Below are 20083 nucleotides of genomic sequence, written 5' to 3' on the forward strand. Positions count from 1 at the left end.
TTTTTCATTCTTGCAACTGAGATGAGTGTCCTACATCCAGTCCTACCTGGTTTCAAATAGGGGTGAACAAACCTTAGCTCTTATATGTAAGGCCCTTTAAATAAGGTCCTGCTTTAACCTCGTTTTCTGCCTGGGATGCAACAATGAATTCCTGCTGCTTGAGCTTGCCATGTTGCTTATATTCAAAGTGTAATGGGAGCCTTCAGAAAAATATAACCTTATTTACACTGTACAAAGCCAATTGGATTTTGGTTAACTTAATTTCTAAGTGATTACAGTTCACTAACAATGTAGGTGTGCTGTAGAGGCAATGCACAGGGGGTGATTTTTTATTTTAAACCATACAAGCTTTCTTTTATTCATGTTATTCAGGCAGCCTCATGATAATTCACATTTCCAGCTTTCATGATGTGTTGTTCAACCACTGTTTTTTCTCCCTCCCTATTGTACTCTCACAAATCATACTCACTAATTTCTGAAAGCTTTTCATTTCTCTCTATAGGTTGTTGTTTCGTAACATTTTATACAAGAAAAGCTGCTCTTGAGGCACAGAATGCACTGCACAATATTAAAACTTTACCTGGGGTGAGTACATTTACTTTTTGATCCTAATTATTTTATCGCCAGAAAAATAGCCCTTTCGCTCAAGATGCTGCTTTATGCCCCAAATGACCTTGATCTCTTCAAGGGAGGGTGGCTAACCTGATGGTTTGTCCTGTAACGGTGCCAGTCCTGTAGCAATGGCGTCATCTCAAAAGGCAGTTGCTCTTCTGTAGAAAGTCCCTTGGCTGGAAACAGTGCTGATTCCTGCTGACTAGAGGCAGTTATTGAAGTGCGATGTAGATTCAATTTTTTTTTTTTATTTAAGGGGGAGGGAGGGAGAAAAAAACATATGGCAAAAAAACCATTGTACCACTGGGGCTTCTAGTTTGACAAGGGAGAGAAGAGGAAAAGACAAAATACAGCCAACTTTGTTAAATGCAGCCTTTATCCACATGCTTTCTAAACAACCTGACTGCATTGGTGCGGTGGCTGCACATCAGGGTGCTGTAGAGCGTGGTACCACGTAACTGCTTGCACAGTATCATCCTGTTCCCTGCCACCACCTCTCCTCAGCAACCTGTTCTCACTGATACCTCACACCGGTGGTTGAAACAGTTGTGGTTGTGTTGTACAAACTGTAGCTTGTGTTATCCTACGGTAGTTCAGATTTAAGTTACACGGCTCGAGAGAAGTATATAATTGGTAATTGCATGATTTAACTCTGAAATCTTCTTGTGCTAATGTTTTCATTTCTTCTGCTGAATGTGGCCAAATACTTTTGGAACGGGAAAGGAAAAATATAAAGGATGGAGGTATATTCCCTCTTGATGTAGGGGAAGTGTTCAAGTATATGGTTGGAGTGTATGTTTACAGACAGAAAAATAAATAAATGTATACAGCACTGCATAAATAAATAGAACATTGACTGGACCAACAGTTATATGGCCAACATCTCCTTTAATTCCTACATGCTGTATGTGAAACCAGACACTATGTGTCTGAAAAATTCACATGTGGCCAGATCACTTTATACAACTCCTGCTAGGGAAGCCACCTCACCTGTCATGGAAATGACCAAAGTAGAGAAGTATGTTGGATAGTTACCTGTGAGTCCTGCCAAAAAAGGAGTCCTTTGTCATTTGTGAGTTAAAATGCTGGAAGAGGCAGTAGGAAATCTGCAGAAGTAGGCCAGCTGCAGGAAAAGAAAAGAAAAATTGTGGCCCTTCAGATTCAAGTGATGTTTTCCAGCAACTGGCCTTTGCAAGGGACAGTGTCGAGACCTTACAAGCCTCCCAGTGGCGGGCTCAGCTTTTGAGGGTGTAGAGGATAGATGTGCCATCCTCAGAGAGAAAGGAAGGCTCTGAGGGATGATTCCCTTTGAGACCCCTTCGCAGCTCAGGTTGAATCTCAGCATTCTCTAGCTGTACAACCTCAGTTGTTGGTTCCCATCCCCGCTGCCGTAAAATGCTGAGCCCTTAAACGAATGTTCTCTGATGCAATCCAGCTGATGTTGCACTTAACCCAAATCATTGTGTAATTGCTCTCCAGCACGCTTTGAGTCAAATGGCTGCGCTGACTGGCTAGGTAGGATGGACACTCCAGCGGAGGTGGTCCCGAGCTGCTGGAGCAGCACCCTGCCCAGCCAGCATCCCTGGGTCCAGGTAGGGTGTGGGACCCTACCCTGAAGCTCTACCACGAGATCTATACATCTCTCCCCTTAGAAGCAGAGAGGGTCCTTTTGTTTGCTCCTCTGTTCTTCCCTGAGCCCCGCGAGCTGGCTGCTGTGTTGTGAGAGATCTTGGTTATCCCAGCGGGTGACTCGGAGGGGCAGACTCCTTCCCTGACCTCCCCATGTACAGGTGGCAAAGCTGGCTGAGCTCTGCATCGCATCTTACCTGAGCGGGGCATCATTTTCTCCTCCGCTTTTGTACAGCTAACGAGCATGCAGCAGTTAAAGAGACTACTGTACCTCTTGATTTTTTTTTTAAAGTAAAGCTCAAAAATATAATATTTTTTTCTAATGCTATCTCTAGCTCTTTGTCATTTAAAACTTACCTTTTCAAACTGTATTTTTTTGTCCTGACTGTGAGGTTACAAACTTTTCTTTTAAGGAAATGTGAAAATTACATTCCCGTGAGTCTGGGGCCCAGGCTTTAAAAGTATTCCTGATACTGCCAAAAGATTGACAGATACTGCCAGATACTGTTAAGATTTTACTCTGAGATAAGTTGTTATACCTACTTCTTAAAGGGACTCCTCTAATACACAGAAGCGACTCAAATACAGATCCGTTACTTCTCTTTGAGAATGATTCAGCATATATTATATAACAGATTCTATATTTTGCACGTGCTGTATGCTGACATTCAGCATATATGGTGATACTGTTGTGCTGCATCTGTGTATTCCCAAAATAACTTCATTTAAGCATGCTTTAAAGTTGTGGCACACGTGCTGAAAACACTTCATGTTAGCAGGATTCTCCTTATATGAATTTTAGCAATTTCCACGTTGTTAGCTCTTGCCCGCTGAGCAGCTTTCACCGAACAGGCAGGAACCAGTAGTGGATAGGTCCACGTGTGAAACAGTCTCGGAGCAAACGGAAGCAATCTTCTGGCAGTTACAACAAGGGATGAATTTGGATCAGGTTCATTTGGGCATCAAGTGTCAGCTTGCTTCCAGTAAATGAGATATGGTATGTAGGAGGTTCCGTAATAAGGTGTCTCCTGGAAACAAAAGAATCCATGCCTTCCACTTTTACTGTAATACCACCATGCGTCAGATAAGAGACATCCTTAAATAGCCCAGGAAGAAAAGCCGAGGCGAAGGCAGGTGATTTATTAGTGTAAGGTAAGGAATGATGGCAGATGCAGGAGCAGAGGCCTGCAGGGATGCTGTGGCGGTTGGAACTTGCCTGCGTTTTACCTGCGCGCAGGTATATCCCGCACTGCTGCAGAAGCATGGAGGGGAATACCTCTATGTTCATTAAATGATAGAGGCCAGATTATTTCTGGGCTTAGGCTCTTCATTTCTTAAATGCAGACCTGCTCCATGTGGCTCGGTAAGCAGGTTTGGGATCAGCCAAAAGAGTGAGGTTTTATGTGAAATTTATCCCCCTTCCAAGACTGCGTGTTCGGTTTAATTTAGGTAGGTATTTGAGCAAAGCCTGCAGTGCTCTGTTTCTACATCTGCTTTTTGCGTGGCCCTCATCCTTACAGAGACGTGAAAACACGAGCGCTTTATCTGCTCCTTTGAGCTGCACCCTTTTAGTGGACATGAAGAAAATAAGACCAGACATAAATGATTAATGCAGAATCTTGGAAGAAAATATTGCAGGGTGCCTTGCTGTTTGATTACAAGCCTTGGAATTAGTCAACATTTCCATAATTCTAAACCAATATACACCTGTTTTCCCACTGTGATGTGAAGGCACAACTTAATTTAACAGAAACCCCGCTGTGCTAAATCTCTCATTAAATACCAAGCTAGTTCTGTAATTTAAAGTTGCAGCACCACTATTTTAACTGAATTGCCTTTGTATTATAAAATTAATAAGAAGTTAATGATGCACTTTGCTGTATTCTTTCAGATTTTTTTTCACAGCAACAACAACAAAAAAGAAAGATAAAGAAGAAAAACATGTCACCAGCTGACATCTCAAGGCTTTTCTGGTTTTAATCATTTTCCTGAGGATAAAATTCATTTAAAAGATTTTTTTTAATTTTTAAAAACTTTCAGCATAAGTAGGATCAAACATCTTCTTTTTCTCATGATTAGTATAATCTCTCTGTTAGTCATAATATTCCTTGTCATATAATGGAGCTTTTATCTTTCCTCCAAAATGTATTCAGATATCACTTGTTATGGTAGGATTGCTACTAGGCAGAGAAGATATAAAGTGTTTGAGAAATACGGGCATATTGATATATATGATACTTAGCAATGAAATAGGGACAGTTCTCTTCTGTTTACTTGGTGCTGGCATCACGAGTACCTTTTATATCTTGTAAATTGTCATGGTTTAACCCGGCAGGCAGCTAAACACTACTCGCTCACTCCCCACCCCCCAGTGGGATGGGGGAGAGAATCTGAAAAAAAAAGTAAAATTCATGGGTTGAGATAAAGACAGTTTAATAGGACAGAAAAGGAAGGGAAAATAATAATAAAAATAATATTGATAAAATAATTAGAATATACAAAACAAGTGATGCACAATGCAGTTGCTCACCATTCACCGACCGATGCCCAGCCAGTTCCCGAGCAGCAGCCCCCGGCCAGCTTTCCCCCCAGTTTATATACTGGACATGACGTCCTGTGGTCTGGAATATTCCTTTGGCCAGTTTGGGTCAGCTGTCCTGGCTGTGTCCCCTCCCAACTTCTCGTGCCCCTCCAGCCTTCTCACTGGCTGGGCGTGAGAAGCTGAAAAGTCCTTGACCTAGTCTAAACACTACTTAGCAACAACTGGAAACATCCGTGTGTTATCAACATTATTCTCATCCTAAATCTAAAACACAGCACTATACCAGCTACTAGGAAGAAAATTAACTCTATCCCAGCTGAAACCAGGACATAAATGAACACCATTAATTTCCAGATGTGTCTTTTCAAATATAACATGCAAGTGTGTAGCTCATATCCTAGCTCATAGGGATGCAGTTTGTATCATTCAATTTACAGTCAGCTTTTCTTGGAACATTGGTCTGTTCAATTTGAATGTAATAATGATCTTAGAAATGCGCTGCTTTGGGATGAGATGTAGAACTGAGACCTTAACTAGTCTCATCTTCATTAAGAATCTCATGGCTTTGTTAGAGGTGTTTAAGTTCTATTCCCTAAACAAAATAATCCAATAAATTCCTCCCATGTAAATTTATTCCGTACCTTCAGTTAGAGGTAATAATCTTAATCCCCCCCGTGCTCTAATTTGCTGCTTAGTGAAAATTCACTTCGGTATAGAGAGCAAACCTCAAAGAGCTGTATGCAGGAACTGCTTTAGCTGCCTTTGTGGCACTGACATTTTTTGTTTATTTTAGTTTTAAAGTGCATTAGTTTAAAAAGAGAATGTGCTCTGTTTCCTAACTAGTGAATCTGGTAGGATTTCCTGACAAGAGCTAAATGCAGATATGTAACACAAGAGCACTATATGTTTGTTGGATTCTTGGAACCCAGTTGCTGAATAAATACCCCTTTAATCTCATGCAGAAGCTATTTGAAGTCAGGAATCAATGGGAATCCGTTTGTAAAAACTACACCTAACACTCTTTGGAGTCTTTATTCTGTATTTGAAGTTAGATTTAGATTGGTTTAGTGGTGGACTTGGCAGTGTTATGTTAATAGTTGGACTTGATGATCTTAAAGGTCTTTTCAAACCTAAATGATTCTATGATTCTTCTGACATGGCAATGATTATTCATTGCCTATATGGATATTTTTGCATATATCCTCATAGCTAAGGTTATCACAGAAATAGCTAACAACCCGCACTGATTTAGGTCTCAGCACTCCTGTGCGTTCAACGGACTAATGGTTTACATGGTTCTTATTTCAAGTGGGATAAACATATTCCAAGTAGCAGCAAACCTGTTGTATTGAAGTTCTGGCATGAAATTAGGACATTAGCCATATGAATCAATTTAATTAAGGGTTTAACAATGGAGATACACAGGTTTGAGAAAGCTCTTAAAATTTTAACAGCAAGGTAGAGTTTGTAGGATCTAACTGTCTTGTAAAATATTAATGGCTTCTTTTTTTGCCAGATGTTGTCGATGGAAGGATTTTTCAGTTTTTACATTATAAGAATCACTACTGGTTTTATTAAATGCTGTTTACGTGGTAGGGAAACAGAACTGTCTTAGAGGGAACTTTTCCCTAAGTATTCTGCGCTGGCTGTAACGAAACCTCGGGGTCCATTTAGGGGTGTAGAATATGAAAACCTGATTTTTAAAGAGGAACTTAGATCATTCTTCTCTTTTGGTGCCCATTCACTGTAGGGTTCGTTCTGCCCTACATCAGGCTGACAAGCATCCCCACGATGCCAGTCCCCTTTGGGGCTTCCCCTTGCCCCCGCAGACCAGCGCAGGTTTCACGTTGAGTGTAAAACACACTTGGTCTTGCTGCGTGCCACGGTGTCGGTATCGCATGTATCAGCAAGGCAGCACCACGGCCCCTCCGGGGGCATGGGGCTTAAAGGGTTGTAACGTGGGAGAGAAATCTCAGCGCTGTGCTCAATCCGTTTAGCAGGTTATTTAACCTTCTGAATAATCTGTTTCAAAATGCAGGCATCCATGACAACTTACTATGAATCCACGTTCACTTTCTGATAAAATACTGTTTGTCCAACAAGAAGGAAAAAACCAAATATATTTCTGATTTTCACTTTACATCATGAGCTCATTTCTAATGAATATCCTGGCACACTCCTTTCTGGAGTAGCGTTTTAATATCCAGTTCCCTTTTCTGCTTTAGGCCTTATGAGTTGTCAGTACTATATGAACATAATGTAAAAATTACCTGTAATAAAAAGGTAATCATCCAATATGACTTGAATAATAGCCTGAATATGAGATATCAGTGACTTTGAGAGATTTTGACAAACAGAAAGGGAATTCAAAGAGCAATTAAGTTAGTTAGGGGATAGGAGTGATTGATTTATGATGACAAATTGAACTAATTCAGTACCCATATAGCATGGCCAAATGCTGTTTAATGAAGGATCTGAAAAGTCTAGAAATGTTGAAATGATAAAAATAACCAGATGGGAAAGCGGAGAATTCCCAGGGAGCGCCTATTCCTAGGAACTGAGCTATAAGACATTGAATGATGTTGAGAAAGTGAATCTGGCCCATTTCTTCCTTTAAAATACTATGCAAATGGAACTACTTAATGATGCATTTTGTCCAGCTCCGAAGTGATTTTTTATTATGCAAATACACCACTTCCATCTCTGCCCCTCAAAAAAAGTTGCACTGACTTTGCCACTTAAGTGAAAAATCAATATTTGCCCTAAATTCAGTTACCTTAGTACAAAGGTTGGCTTTGCATCTACCATTACTGTGAAACACAGAATGGATCACCAGTGCTGAATTCATAAAATGGTAAAAAGTGACTTAGGAGCCCAATGAAATCCCTGTAAGTAGCTGAACTTGCAGCTTCACGGCAGAACGGTGTTGTGCATGTGTAGGGAGAGGGTGATATTGACTAAGTGAAAATAACTTCTCTAAATTGAGAAAAACATTTAATTCATAATTATATTGTCCCTTTTTCTCAATGTAGGATGGGGGGCAGATTCACCTTCCCATACAGTTCGATCGTTAGGATAGCTTTCTGGCATGCAGAAGAATGCAGTTCATATCCTCTCTGGCTTGTTTGTTGTAAGGATTTAACTTGAATTGACCTAAAAGAGCCTTCACCACTGGACTTAGTTGAGATTGGAGGTCACTGTTTCTCCTCTTGAAGCTGTTCCACTGTGTATGAAAATATTAAACTCTCATGGCATTGAGAGAAAGCAAGTAAAAGCACTTGATTGCCTAGTGCTGAGGGCAGTGACTCAAGAATTGTGATATCCGGATAGGAGTCCGTGGTCTAATAAGTATTTTTATTATTTGGAAAACCTTCAAATGTTTGGAAGATACTCCCCAAGAATAGAGAAGTGCAGGAAGATCCATTGACCTGAAGCACTGGGAGAAGGAGGCTAAACCTTGATCTGCCTTACTCAGGGGGGTGATGCCCCAGCGTAACCCCTGCGGTATGTCAGGAGGGTGCAGAGCTGCACGGGGTATGGGCATCAGTGAGCTGTTTCAGATCCTAGACGTTCATATCACGCTGCTGCTTTTCCCTCGTGTAGCAGATCTGCTGAGAAGCAAGAGCACATCTGCAAATGCAGTTAGAGGCACACTGGCTTTTTTAGATAGCTCTTTTGGCGTAGTTCAGGATTTTTTTTTTGTGCAGCTTTGCCATATAATGATGTTGGGATGGAAACTAAGTAACGCATAATACTGGCTTAACCTCAGAAAAATTCCCTAATGTGAAGCCCATCCCCAAAAGGCCAAGCTGTTCTGGCGTGTGACACCGGGCTTTACCTCTGATTTCCATGACTCCGGACAGTTGAGGTCATCACTTTGCAAAATGCCTCCAGAATTTAATGTCCAACTGAGAACATCTTATTCAGCGAGGCTGGAGGATCTCTTCACAGGATATCGCTTTCAGGCTGGGTACCCAAAAATCACTGACTGGAGAACCTTTTGCTGTGCACTTCAGAATGGAAAACTCTGAACAAAATTGAGGGGCCATCACTGGAGTACTCTAGGGTATTGCAAAGCTCACCGAGATTTAGGTGGGATGCTTAGCTAAGGATAATAGCCCAGGCACTCTCTTAAACAGCTATTTATCCTCCTGCTGGTGTTAGCTGTTTTCTGTTATCCGGAACAGAAAGTACAGGTGCTTCAGTCAGCCTCATTAGCACCATGACAGAAGCTATTAAAATTGTCTTCGTAATGAAAAACTAGTTCAGGGAGCCTTCCTAGCTGTCTGACTACTCCTACAATAGTGAAATTAGAAAGGCAAATCATAAACAGTGTTGCAGGCATCAGGAAGTAACATCATTAGAGATGCCCTTGGATGCCATTTACCTGCCTCGATAGCAATGTTTGGCACCCATGGATCTGAGTTATGTTATGACTAAAGAGCCTGGGCTTCATGGGATGTTTATAACAGAGAGACTGTTTGTTCAGCATCCTTCTGCCATTGTGGCCAACCCCGTGAGCTGTGCTGCTTCTTCCAAAGACCTCTGCTGTGTGGTCTGTGGCTCTATGCATTGCTATCGAAGGGATGCAACGTTGTCTCATTTAGTGTTTGTACTCCCGTGGTGGTGCGGGAAGCTGACGCTTCTCTCGCTAGCTTTCTCCCGTCTCAATCGGGTAATGAACCGCGCTGTTTAGATGCACCGTGCTGTTGTAGGTGACAACGTACATGATGAGAGAGAAAACGTAAGTTCTGTCTTCTCTGTGGTCATTAGAAACCCCATAATATGTCCTGGAAAACCGGGTGAAACTGGGTGGCTTGATTGAGCCTCCTGCTCTAATAACACACCTTGGGCAATTATATCCTGCCTAATTAAAAATACTCTTTGCAGACCCAGAGAGATAATTGAATTTTTGCTCATTCTCTGGAAGAAATTATCATCTTCATCAGCTCAGCTGGAAGAGCCCCTTCTTTGTGTGCTCTTCCCCTGTGGGGTGCAGAGCAATCCTTTCTCCTCCTGCCATCAGGGTCACTGGGGCTGCTAGAAATACTCAGGGATTCATTTGGGTGCAAGCACCTCTTTGGGGTACAGAAGTGTTCATCTCATTGTCATGGTGGACATCCAAAACCTTTAGAGACACTAAAATGGGCTGTGAATTCCCACCCTGAAAAGTTAAGGCAGACCCCTAGTTGCAGAGCTTATATTTCAGGCTGTCAGTGTATGGAGGAAGTGATCAGCACCCTCTAAAACAGAGAGCAAATATCATCAAAGCGTTCCCTACCTTTTCATGGGAAAAGCAGTACCAGAGCGGGCAAGGCTAATGTTTGTCTTACTTTTGGAATGATCCATCTTTTCACTTGCAGCTTTGCTGAAATCAGTAATGGCTTTTCTCCCAGAATGCAGCCTGAGTATCTCCAGAAGCGGAGAGCAGCAGTCATTGAAAAACATGCCACCATAACTCCATTTATTAGCGAAAGCCTATCTCTGTTGCCTTGTGCCAGGGAAGTTAAAAAAGCAAAAACTGCAAAAGAAAAAAAACATTGAACTAAACAGAGTCTTAAGCAGTGGTAAACAAAATGTAGCTTCCTTTGTGGTTGATTTTTATCCAGCTGCAGCCAAATATCAAAGCAATATCAAAGGAAAGCTACCCATTAATTAATTCAGACTGACTTCACAAAGCAAGCTGGAGCTTTTGCTGATATCTGATTCTAACAACTTCCTAATCTTCACAAGTTGTCATTAAGAGTGGCGTTAAAGCAGTCTGCAGTCAATCCCAGCTCTCGCCCTATTGTAACTCAGAGATGGGCTATCTCCCGTTGCAGGAGCGGGGGGATACGCAAGCAGGGGTTAGAATAAGCAACGTTGCTTCTTTGCAAATGGAATCTGCAATGTATCAGGGAATCTCATGAATACATTGCCTCTGTCATTCATTCTAGGAACACTCACCCAATCCCACTTGCAACCATTACAAGTTGCAGCGAGTGGAAATTTTCTCTTCTGAAGGAGAAACACAGGGAAAAGAAAAACAGAAAAAGAAAGAAAAAGAGAAGCTCATGTATGAAAGGAGTAATTGGAAGTCTGTAACGATCTTTAAGAAAGTATGAATAGAGCCTTATCACTGATTTCAAGATAGACAACATAGGATTCTGGGTTGAAGAAAATGAGATTGTGGAAAATAAGACGCTAATCAGAGGATAAGATTAGTTTTAAACTAAGAACTGAAAGTCAGGTAGCTCCATAAGTGAAGCTTGTAATTCCACCGTGAAAATAAACAAAACACTCTAGTGTTCCTTACTGCTGCCAGGATCTCTCAATGGGATTACGGCCTCATGCAGAGCTGCAAGGTACGTGATACCTTTATATTTCCATTCAAATGTGAATGGCTCAAATGACTGAAGGGAGTTGTGTTCTAGAGCATCACTTGAGCAAGTATCTGCCAGACAGCGACTAATATTATTTTGTGGCCAATTCATGACAACACCTTAAAGGCAAATGTGCTGTGTTGTTATACGGTATGTTCGTTTCAAATATCGTGAGGAATACAGAGAGGATGAATGCCGTTGCAGGAGTACCTCACGAGGCATCCACAGCAGCGTGGGTGTAGATGGTGCATTTATTTTCTTCAGGGCCAAGTACTGCCCAAATGCCAGTGACAAATGGGAATTATTTTTGATTGTACACAGAACTGAGGATTTACCATCGTAAGAGGTGAAATAAAACTTAGATCAAGTATCAGGAAAAAACAGTATCTGTCCAATTAGAATAATCTTCTAAAAGAAACAAAGTTAAATCCCAATCCTTAGGGGCATTTGGGGTAGGAAAGAATTAGAAAATATGTGATAGGCAGTAATCTTGTATCGGCATTAAGTCCTTCAAGATGAGCTACTGGATTTTTTTTCATCTCACATTTCTTCGGTTGCTAAGAAGTGAAAGAAATTGCTATGCTTGTGTGAATATAGAATCCTTCTATTTGTACAAAAATATATGATTAACCGAAAAGAAAGATGTTTGTAAGTAAGAGCTACACTCAGTTTAAGTGCTATGCTTATATGCTTGTGTCTGGGGGGCTCTGAGGGTTGCTCAGGCAGGCATGTCCCTTGCCTCTTGTGACCCTGTTCATTTTGCAAAGAATGACATGGATTTATCCCAGTTTAAAAGTAGCCTGATAGCTAACAGCTCTCACGTCTGGCACTTGTCTTCCTCCCTGTTGACACACGAGCCAAAAATAGAGAGTGTGGCTTGGTGAAAATTTCTTTTCTGCACCCATGCCCTCTTCCCCTGTGCTTTCCTTGCCCTCCACTAGCTTCACCGAAGCTGCAACAGCCCTCAGGCTGCATTAGCCCCGCTCAGAAAAAATAGCATACGCCAAGAAACCGGGAGTTCAAGACTTCCCAGTAGCTCCAAATGCTACCTTTGGAGCAGGTAGGATGAATGATGTAAGAGGTTTGAGCTCAGTTGGTTTTATCAGAGGACCTTCCTGATAGCTCTCCGTGGCCTCCAGCTGTTCCACCTGAAGCTATCTCTGCAAAGAGATTTCTTTGACCTTTAGGCAAGCTGCGCATAAAGATGCGACTCATGGGGCACAACACAGAGAAAACTTCTAATTGAGTAGAATAGCGATAGAAAGAATAAGTAAGAAAAGACGGGTTTTCACACACTGGCATTTATAGTCACTAAATGAAGCATGTTGGTGCTTTTTTCAAGGGAATCAAGGGGCCCAGTCACTCAAAAAATGCATTAAGGTTCATATTTGGGGTCAGATTCTAGTTCAGGGCTTTGCAAATGGGTGGAGGCAGGTTGATTTTGGCCTTACTGTTCCTGATACTGTCCCTTTTACTAATGAAAGCTTAATCACAGCTCGGTCCAAATACCACAGCCAGCTGGAACTGACTCATTCTTCAAAAATATATGTTCCTGTTAATGTTGCCCATTTATTTTTTTGTTTGTTTAACTCCCCAAGCACCTATTGAGTGAAATATTTAAATACATTAGAATTCCTTAAGATTAGCATTATAAATGTATACTGCATGTTTAGTATGAATAAAAAATACTTTCCTTATCCCAAAGAAAGCACTGGCAAAATACATTAGCTAGAGAGATGCTAAAAAATTAAAGAGAATGAGTTCATACAAAGGGTGGTTAAAAATTACAGGGTTGCTTGATGTGATTCTTACTGCTGTTTGTATTTGTATGTGTACACAACTAGATGTCCATATTTTCACGTGGACTGTGTGTGTTTGTGTATGCTTGTGGCTGGAGACAGCAGTAACATTCTGTTTTCATAGATGGATCAAATATCGAGCTATCTTTTTTCATTCTCTCTCCACAGCCAGATTATTTCCCCACTGCAGAGTATTGGCATAACACTGAGAGCTTTTATTTGGATGCTGATACTGGATAGTTGTGGAAAATTCCTGTAACTTCAGCTCATGGAGAGCTTAAATAGAATTTATGAGCCATATCCTCATTTGGCATAAAATATTATGGCTCTGCTGGTTAAACAATAAAACTGTACTACTTACCCAAGCTGATCTCAGTCAGGAGAGTAGGGGTTTTGACATCTTCATTCAAAACCCCTTTTCTACCTGAATGCTTTGGCTATTCCCTCCAATATTTAAAGAGGCATGCATGTTGACAAGTAGTTTGGGGCTCATATCTGACCTTTGAAGAAATCTGGATTAGTCTATTTGGTAACAGGGTGGAATTTGACTGCCTGACTGACTGCTGGAGAGGTGGGAATCATGAATCAAGACATGTATTCTGGACTCAGAACTGCTTTGCACCTTTGCTAAGTGAAAGCGGCAGCAGCCCCACATCATCGGTGCTAACTCTTTCTATAAATTGTACCCTTTGCTCTAATTTAAAAGGTAGAATTTCAATAGAAGTTATAATTTGGATGCTTTGGGGGCTTATTTTAGACTTACCTCAATCACACTTTTTAGCTATAAGATGTTCTTGCTGGTACCTTTTAATGTAAATATGAAAGCTTTCCAACAAGAACTTTAAAAAAGCTTTACATTAAAAAAAAAAAAAAAAAAAAAAAAAAATCCCAGAGCCTAGAATTGGAGGTTTGTACCAAATAATAGACTCTAGTTTCTGTCAGAAGAGGAGACCAAGTGCATTGTTGGATCAAGGTGACCTTCCGTGCTGCAGAAAGAGTCAGGCAGAAGATCCGCTTAGTAAATGAACAGAAAATCTGTGATGTGAAACTGAGGGAGTGGTTGAGGCTGGTTTCTCTCTTATTGAATGAAAGCCCAAAATGGAGAAGTTAAGTTTAGATGAGATGATGTTGTGAAAGAAGCAGAGGACCCCTGACTATGCTTTCTTGCCTTTCTGAAATGTTGCTGTCGCTGGTCATTCCCTTTAAAGGGTTATTTCCTGAATTTCAGCTTGGCAAAGGTAGAGGATATTGCTGAGCTTAATCACATGGTGTTTTCCCAGAGCATAGTTCACAGAGGAGACAGTACATGCAAGCACAGAACAGTGTAAATCTTAAAGTAAAACTTCTGCAAAACAAGCATTTAATATCCTGGTAGCCATGCCCTCAGTCACAGCCAAGTTTGTGTTTTGCATTACAAAAGGCATTGCATGTTTTTAAAAACCTTTCATTTAAACTAGATTTCTTCACAGTCATCAGTAGCCTAAAAGAGAATTTATTTTATTTTTGATTGGGATTGTGTTTTGGGGGAGGAGAAGAAGGGGGTAGAGGATTGCTTTGTTTTCTTCACAAGTATCTAAAAATCATCCTAGATGTTGATGTGGAATCAGAGGGATTTATGTAGAAAGGGAGGGGTTTCATGCGGACCAGGCTCAAACATTAGCACCCTAAAATGGTGCCCACAGCCTGAGCTACTTGAATGTGTCCATTTGGCAGCAGGAGAGGTTTTTTTAAGATGGGAACATCATTTTGAGTCTTCACAGATTCTGAAGTCCTAAATGAGAAGGGCAAACTTCCCTGAACATGCCCTCAGGAGTCGGTGCTTCCTAAGCAGGGGATTTGACTTTTGCTGGGAGAAGAAAGGTGAAATATGTCTCTGCAGACCACTCAAGTAAGCACAAGCCTCTGCTTTGCTGCCTTCCCCTTCTGGGATGGTTAAGGGACCTCTGCTTCATTCCCATGGGAGGTAGGAAGACTTTTCATAGAAGATGAGATAGATAATAGGTAGTGTGTTTTGGCTTTGCTCTGGCTCTGTTTTCCAGATATTAATACGGTGGGGTGGTGCTCTTAGATTTGAAGGAAAAGTATTCCTTTTTAAGTCTCAACCTCCTGTTGACTTCTGGAAACCAACACCCAACTAGGGAGATGGAAGAAAGTACGGCTTCAGAACACTTGAGTCATGTCCAGTGGGACATTGCCTGCAAGGCTTGTGTCATGCTGGGAACTGACTCCTGGCATCTTAGGTCATGCTGGGCAAATCCACCCGATGCGGCGCAAGGCTGCGTTAGTTATTAGCTGAGATCCCAAACCCACAACAGCTTGGCTGGCATTTGATTCCTCCAGCTATCCTCCATCGCTGCTTCAGGTTCTTACGTTACCTCTTGAGTAGGGTATCTAGGGAGTAATACTGTAAAAAAAAATCTGCTGTGTGGAGTACACCCACTCATTAATGCCTTACCTATACCTGGTGATAAAACTACGAGATTTTGGCTTGGGAGACTTGGCTTCGGTTGTGGAATCACTCCAGATGAATCATGTATAGCCTCTCTCTCTGCCTTTTTTCTCCCATCGTCTTCTTTTCTGCTAAAAAGAGATAGCAGCGGTAAGCACCTCGCAGTGGTGTTAGGAGGAGAAATCAATTAGAGCGTGAGGAGCTCAGGCTCTGTTGTGGCGCGGACAGCTTGGCTACCTCCCTTCGGATAGTCACTCTGGGCCACGCAGTGCATCTCTGGCGTGACGCTGGGCAAATCGCCGCTTCACCACGCTTCGTTTTCCTCTCAGAAACATGGGCAGTAATTTTCGCTCCTCGCAGTTACCTTGAATGGGTGTTAAAACTCAGTCAATTAATGTCATGGGGAGACTTTTGTTATCTTCCTGTACCTTATCATTTTAATGCAAAAGGAAAAAAAAAACCCACATTGGCATGCAAACGTCAATTGGCAAAATGTCAACAAAAGTTATTGCCGCTGCAGATGAGATGGATAACTCTTGCTGTTAAAATAATATCTGATGTTTTGCTCAGATGTCTAATGGGTTTGCTTTTTAAGCATGGATGATACAAAATATCCCCAAGGCATTATTCCCAACAAGATATAGAATCCCACTTAATGTCTATTTTTAGGATTGAATAGGTTCTGTAAAGGCTCATTTGTTTGAAGAAAAGATAGTTAATCACTTTGGTTTCCATGTGATTTTGAAGAGAAAAATTTTGGACATACCTCCCCTTCCTTATCTCCACTCCGTTTGGCTCGCATGTGTCCCGGAGTTGTTGCCATTTGTGTGGGTGGTAAGAAATGAAGGAATTAAATAAATGGAGTAGAACTGCTAACAGAGCAACAGTAGTTATTTGTACATTAGGAAGTGAAGTTGTCACTTCTAAGACCACCAACTTTTTCATTTCTCTGAGGGTACAACTTTTAAAGGAGACCAAGTGTTATAGCCTAATTAGTAAATGTACAGGAGGAACAGCAGGATGCGGTGGTGACTGTGGAAGGGATCGCTAGAATATTATTATTATTATTATTATTATTATTATTATTATTATTATTATTTTAAAGCACAGCATTGTTTTTAGTCTCTTGAGCTAATGTTCAATTTAACTTGAATTTAAAACATGGAGTGTAGTGGATTGCAAATGACTGAGTTGGAAAGCTTCCAAAAGTCATTGAATTTCAGCAGTTTTAGTGTTCTCTGGTAAAAGAAGCAACTTGTTTTAAGCAAGCTATATGCTTGTTTCTGTGCTCTAAATAGAAAATAATGATGTTATGCATTACCGCATGAACTATATTTGGCACCCACCAGCAATATTCATTTTCTCCTGCTTCTCTCCCTTCCTCCTTCCCTCCCTCCCTCTCTCCCTCTTGCTCTCTCTCCAGAAGATGCATATATGTGTCTGACGGTAATCTAGGAGGCCAAGTAACAGACCACATTCTTCTACTACTAAAACTGTATGAATACCTAACACATTTTAAATCCCTTAAATTGGGATTTATGAAAGGATGACAGCTAACAATCTCCTGGCTATGTCATCGCTCAGGCAGTTACAGCTACTGCTTTGCATTTATTTGTGAAAGTCTATGTGATGGATGCACATTTGTCCTCCTTTTACCCATGAATAAACTAAGGTTAAGGGACTTAAACCAACACTGGGAATCTGAAGCTCTGCCTGTGCCGGTAAAGTGAGCAGCACCCATGGCATTGGTCTCCGTGCCGGTTAGCACTTTCCTGCCCGGTGTGTGGGCATATTTGGGGGAATAACATGGTCTAGACACTGTTCCCTTTAGGCAGTGTGGACAAGGGTATCCTGTTTTGAGAGGAACGAGAAGTATAGCTGTGTAAATGCAGGCTGTGCCACGCCACTTCTTTTAAGAGCCAGAGAGCAGTCCCTTGCCTCTTTTAATCACTAGTATTTATTTGGCCTCAGAGACTGTCCCCAGTTCCTGGAGAAGTTCCCTGAAGCTGTAGCCAGATATTGACTGTGTAATGCAAGTTAGTTAACCCTAGAGAAGTTGTTCTAAACAGTTCTCTTCCATAGGAAAATACACCTCTCACTTCTGGGAAACTTGTATTAATTGTGAGTCACAAGGGTTTAAAAAAGCAAAACCAGTTGGCATTGAAGTGATGTGAGTAATATGTTCAAGAGCTCCTCCAAAAGGATCCTACTGAAAAACTTGGGAGCTAAAAGCTGAAATAAGGGGCTGGGGAGAGTGTGTAGAGGTGTCTGCACATAATAATCCAGAAAAACGATGATCTCTAAAGACACTGAAAATCATTTAATTCTCTGGTGCTTATGGACCATTTTGCCTTCTTCCCCCAGTCTTTTGGTAGGTCAATACATTCCTTCCTGAATTCCAGACTCAGTGAAGGTGTTCAGAAACCTGGCAGGTAGAGATTTGGGCTCTTCTTTACCTTGGACTACTGGTCTAATGAAGCTGCAGTCACTAATGGGATGAGGAGCTTGGAGAAAACTTTAAATTCATTCCCGGACCAGAGTCAGACAAAGAAAGTCAATCTTTCCCACCATTTTTCATGCTGGTTCCTCCTTAGGTGCTTTTCTTCTCCTGTGGCCTTAGCCTGTCCCTGCTGCTCCTTAGTATTTTCTTCCTCTTTGGTTTTCCTATTGGTTCCAAAAAGTCTATGGATTTATAATCCTTCCCCCAAGAAGAATATTAGGGTTTTATTAAGGTCTGACATTCTGCTTCTCTCTCCCACATTCTCTCCTGCCATTTTACAATTCTGAGATGTACAGAATGTGAAAGAAGTCCCCTTTGGCTTCAACAATGATTGATGCTAGCAAGAAGCAAGTCCCAAAGTGCTAGAAATGACAAGATACATGCAAGCTGTCATCATTTAACCCTATTGCAGTTTGTTTGGTTTGGATGTTACCCAAGTAACCCAAGTTCTTCAAATTTACCCTTTGCTTGGGGGAAGGTTTAGCTCAATTTTGTGTTGTGATTCCCCGCGATGCACTCTGCAAGGGTGACAGATAAGGGACAAACTGAGCTGGGCCGTGGCTAAAAGCTTATAGCCATGGGAGATGACAGGGAAGAGAGGAAAGTGACAGGTCTAAAGAGGGCTAGGAGCTCTAGAAATCTGCTGATGGCTTTAAACGGTTGTAGAAAGATAATGAGAGGAATGGTAAGGAGTGAGGAGTCATGGATAACATCCTCCACACATCCCTTAAACTCCCATGGTATAAAGTCCCACTGTCCTTAACTTTAGAGGACTTTTAGGAGATGGTCTTTGACTGACATACTGAGCTGAGTGAAGGCATAGGCAGGTTTACGTGCACTCGGGGTCCTTCCTTGATGAGTGGTTTTCTTTCCTCAAGGCACGAGGACTGACAGGAGCGAGGCACGTGCGGTCTGCAGCGGCAGGAACAGAGAATAAAAGCTGCTAATAGATGTAGTAATCGTGTATGAAGGTGTTTTTTCAATGGACCGTAAAATAATGATTTTTCATAGTCTAATTACATGGCCAGAGTTGCGGAGGTGCTGAGGGCACCCGAATTTCACAGACTCAACACAGCTGCAGCAAATGGAGCCCATCAGCTCCTTCATCTTCACTGAAAGGCATTTCCTGCTTTTTAATCACCAAAGTCCTCTGTAAGACAAACATACTCACATACATAACAAAATACCTCTTATTAAACCAACCGATACAGATCATTTAGAGTGTTGACTGCCTCAGCCTACAAACCTTGCTTCACTCGCAGAAATTACTGCTTGCAGGAAGTCTTTAGCCTACCTAGAACATCTGAGTGCCCATTTGTCTTCAGCAAATGGATGGAAAGCAAGCGCCCAAAAGCCTTTCCACCAAATATGCTGACAACTCTGAAATGAGATTTAAGCAATCGCTGGTGACGCGGTGGTGACTCGGAGCGTGCCAATCCCATGCTCGGCTGTGCCTGGAGACAGTTCTTCCCCATTCACCCCTAGAACTCCGGGCTTAAGATTACCCCTGATTTGAAGCATCCCCTGCCTAAATAAAACAAGCCGCCTTGTGCAATGTGCAAGCACACAATAGTAATCACAGCTAATGACTCTGCTAAATGCTAGGCTGCACACACCTCCTTGTTTGGTGTTTGTTTTGTATACAGAAGGTAACATCGACTGAATAACGAGGATGCCAAGTTACAGATGGGGTTGTGGAATCGTATTTGACAGCCGATTAGAGTAATCTGACAGAAATGATGACTTAATCACCACGACAGACTCCAAATTCCCAGATAGAATTCCACCCAGGTTAATCTAATTTCCTTGCAATATTTTTGCCAGAAATAGACTCTTAGCCGGCTTGTTTTCTCCCATGCAGATGTCACATGGCTTTGACAAGAATGTAAATAGGTAGCATTATTGTTGTCGAAAAGATGACTTTGAGGCTCTAAAGCTGGAGAAGATGCATGCCTTTGAGAGGTTTTTGGGTTGCTCTGCTGTGTTTTTTTCTCTAATGAAGTTATATTTACATACGGTGGGATATACTCAGGAAAAAGAGGGGGAAGAAAGATGTATCTAGTCAATTGTAATTCTAGGCCACGGCTCGGTCCTGCTGCTGCCGTCGACATAGCTAGCGGCCAGATTCTCATTGATTTCAGGGGGATTTGCGGGATTGCGTGTTCGACAACCGTTTCTTTCCCTTTTTGG

At 41.6% G+C, this 20083-nt stretch overlaps 1 protein-coding gene across 13 annotated transcripts in view; it reads left to right on the forward strand.

The window, feature by feature from the left end:
• The window catches only part of CELF2 (CUGBP Elav-like family member 2), a 379996-nt gene that overhangs the window by 273627 nt on the left and 86286 nt on the right, over positions 1 to 20083 (forward strand). For all 13 annotated transcript variants that reach the window (XM_030016268.2, XM_030016264.2, XM_030016265.2 and 10 more), the window contains one exon: positions 503 to 585. In XM_030016268.2, the coding sequence (XP_029872128.1) occupies positions 503 to 585 (83 nt within the window). The remainder of the gene's footprint in view (positions 1 to 502; positions 586 to 20083) is intronic.

The sequence above is a fragment of the Aquila chrysaetos genome, chromosome 5 (genome assembly GCF_900496995.4).
Source record: "Aquila chrysaetos chrysaetos chromosome 5, bAquChr1.4, whole genome shotgun sequence".
Classification (NCBI taxonomy): domain Eukaryota; kingdom Metazoa; phylum Chordata; class Aves; order Accipitriformes; family Accipitridae; genus Aquila; species Aquila chrysaetos.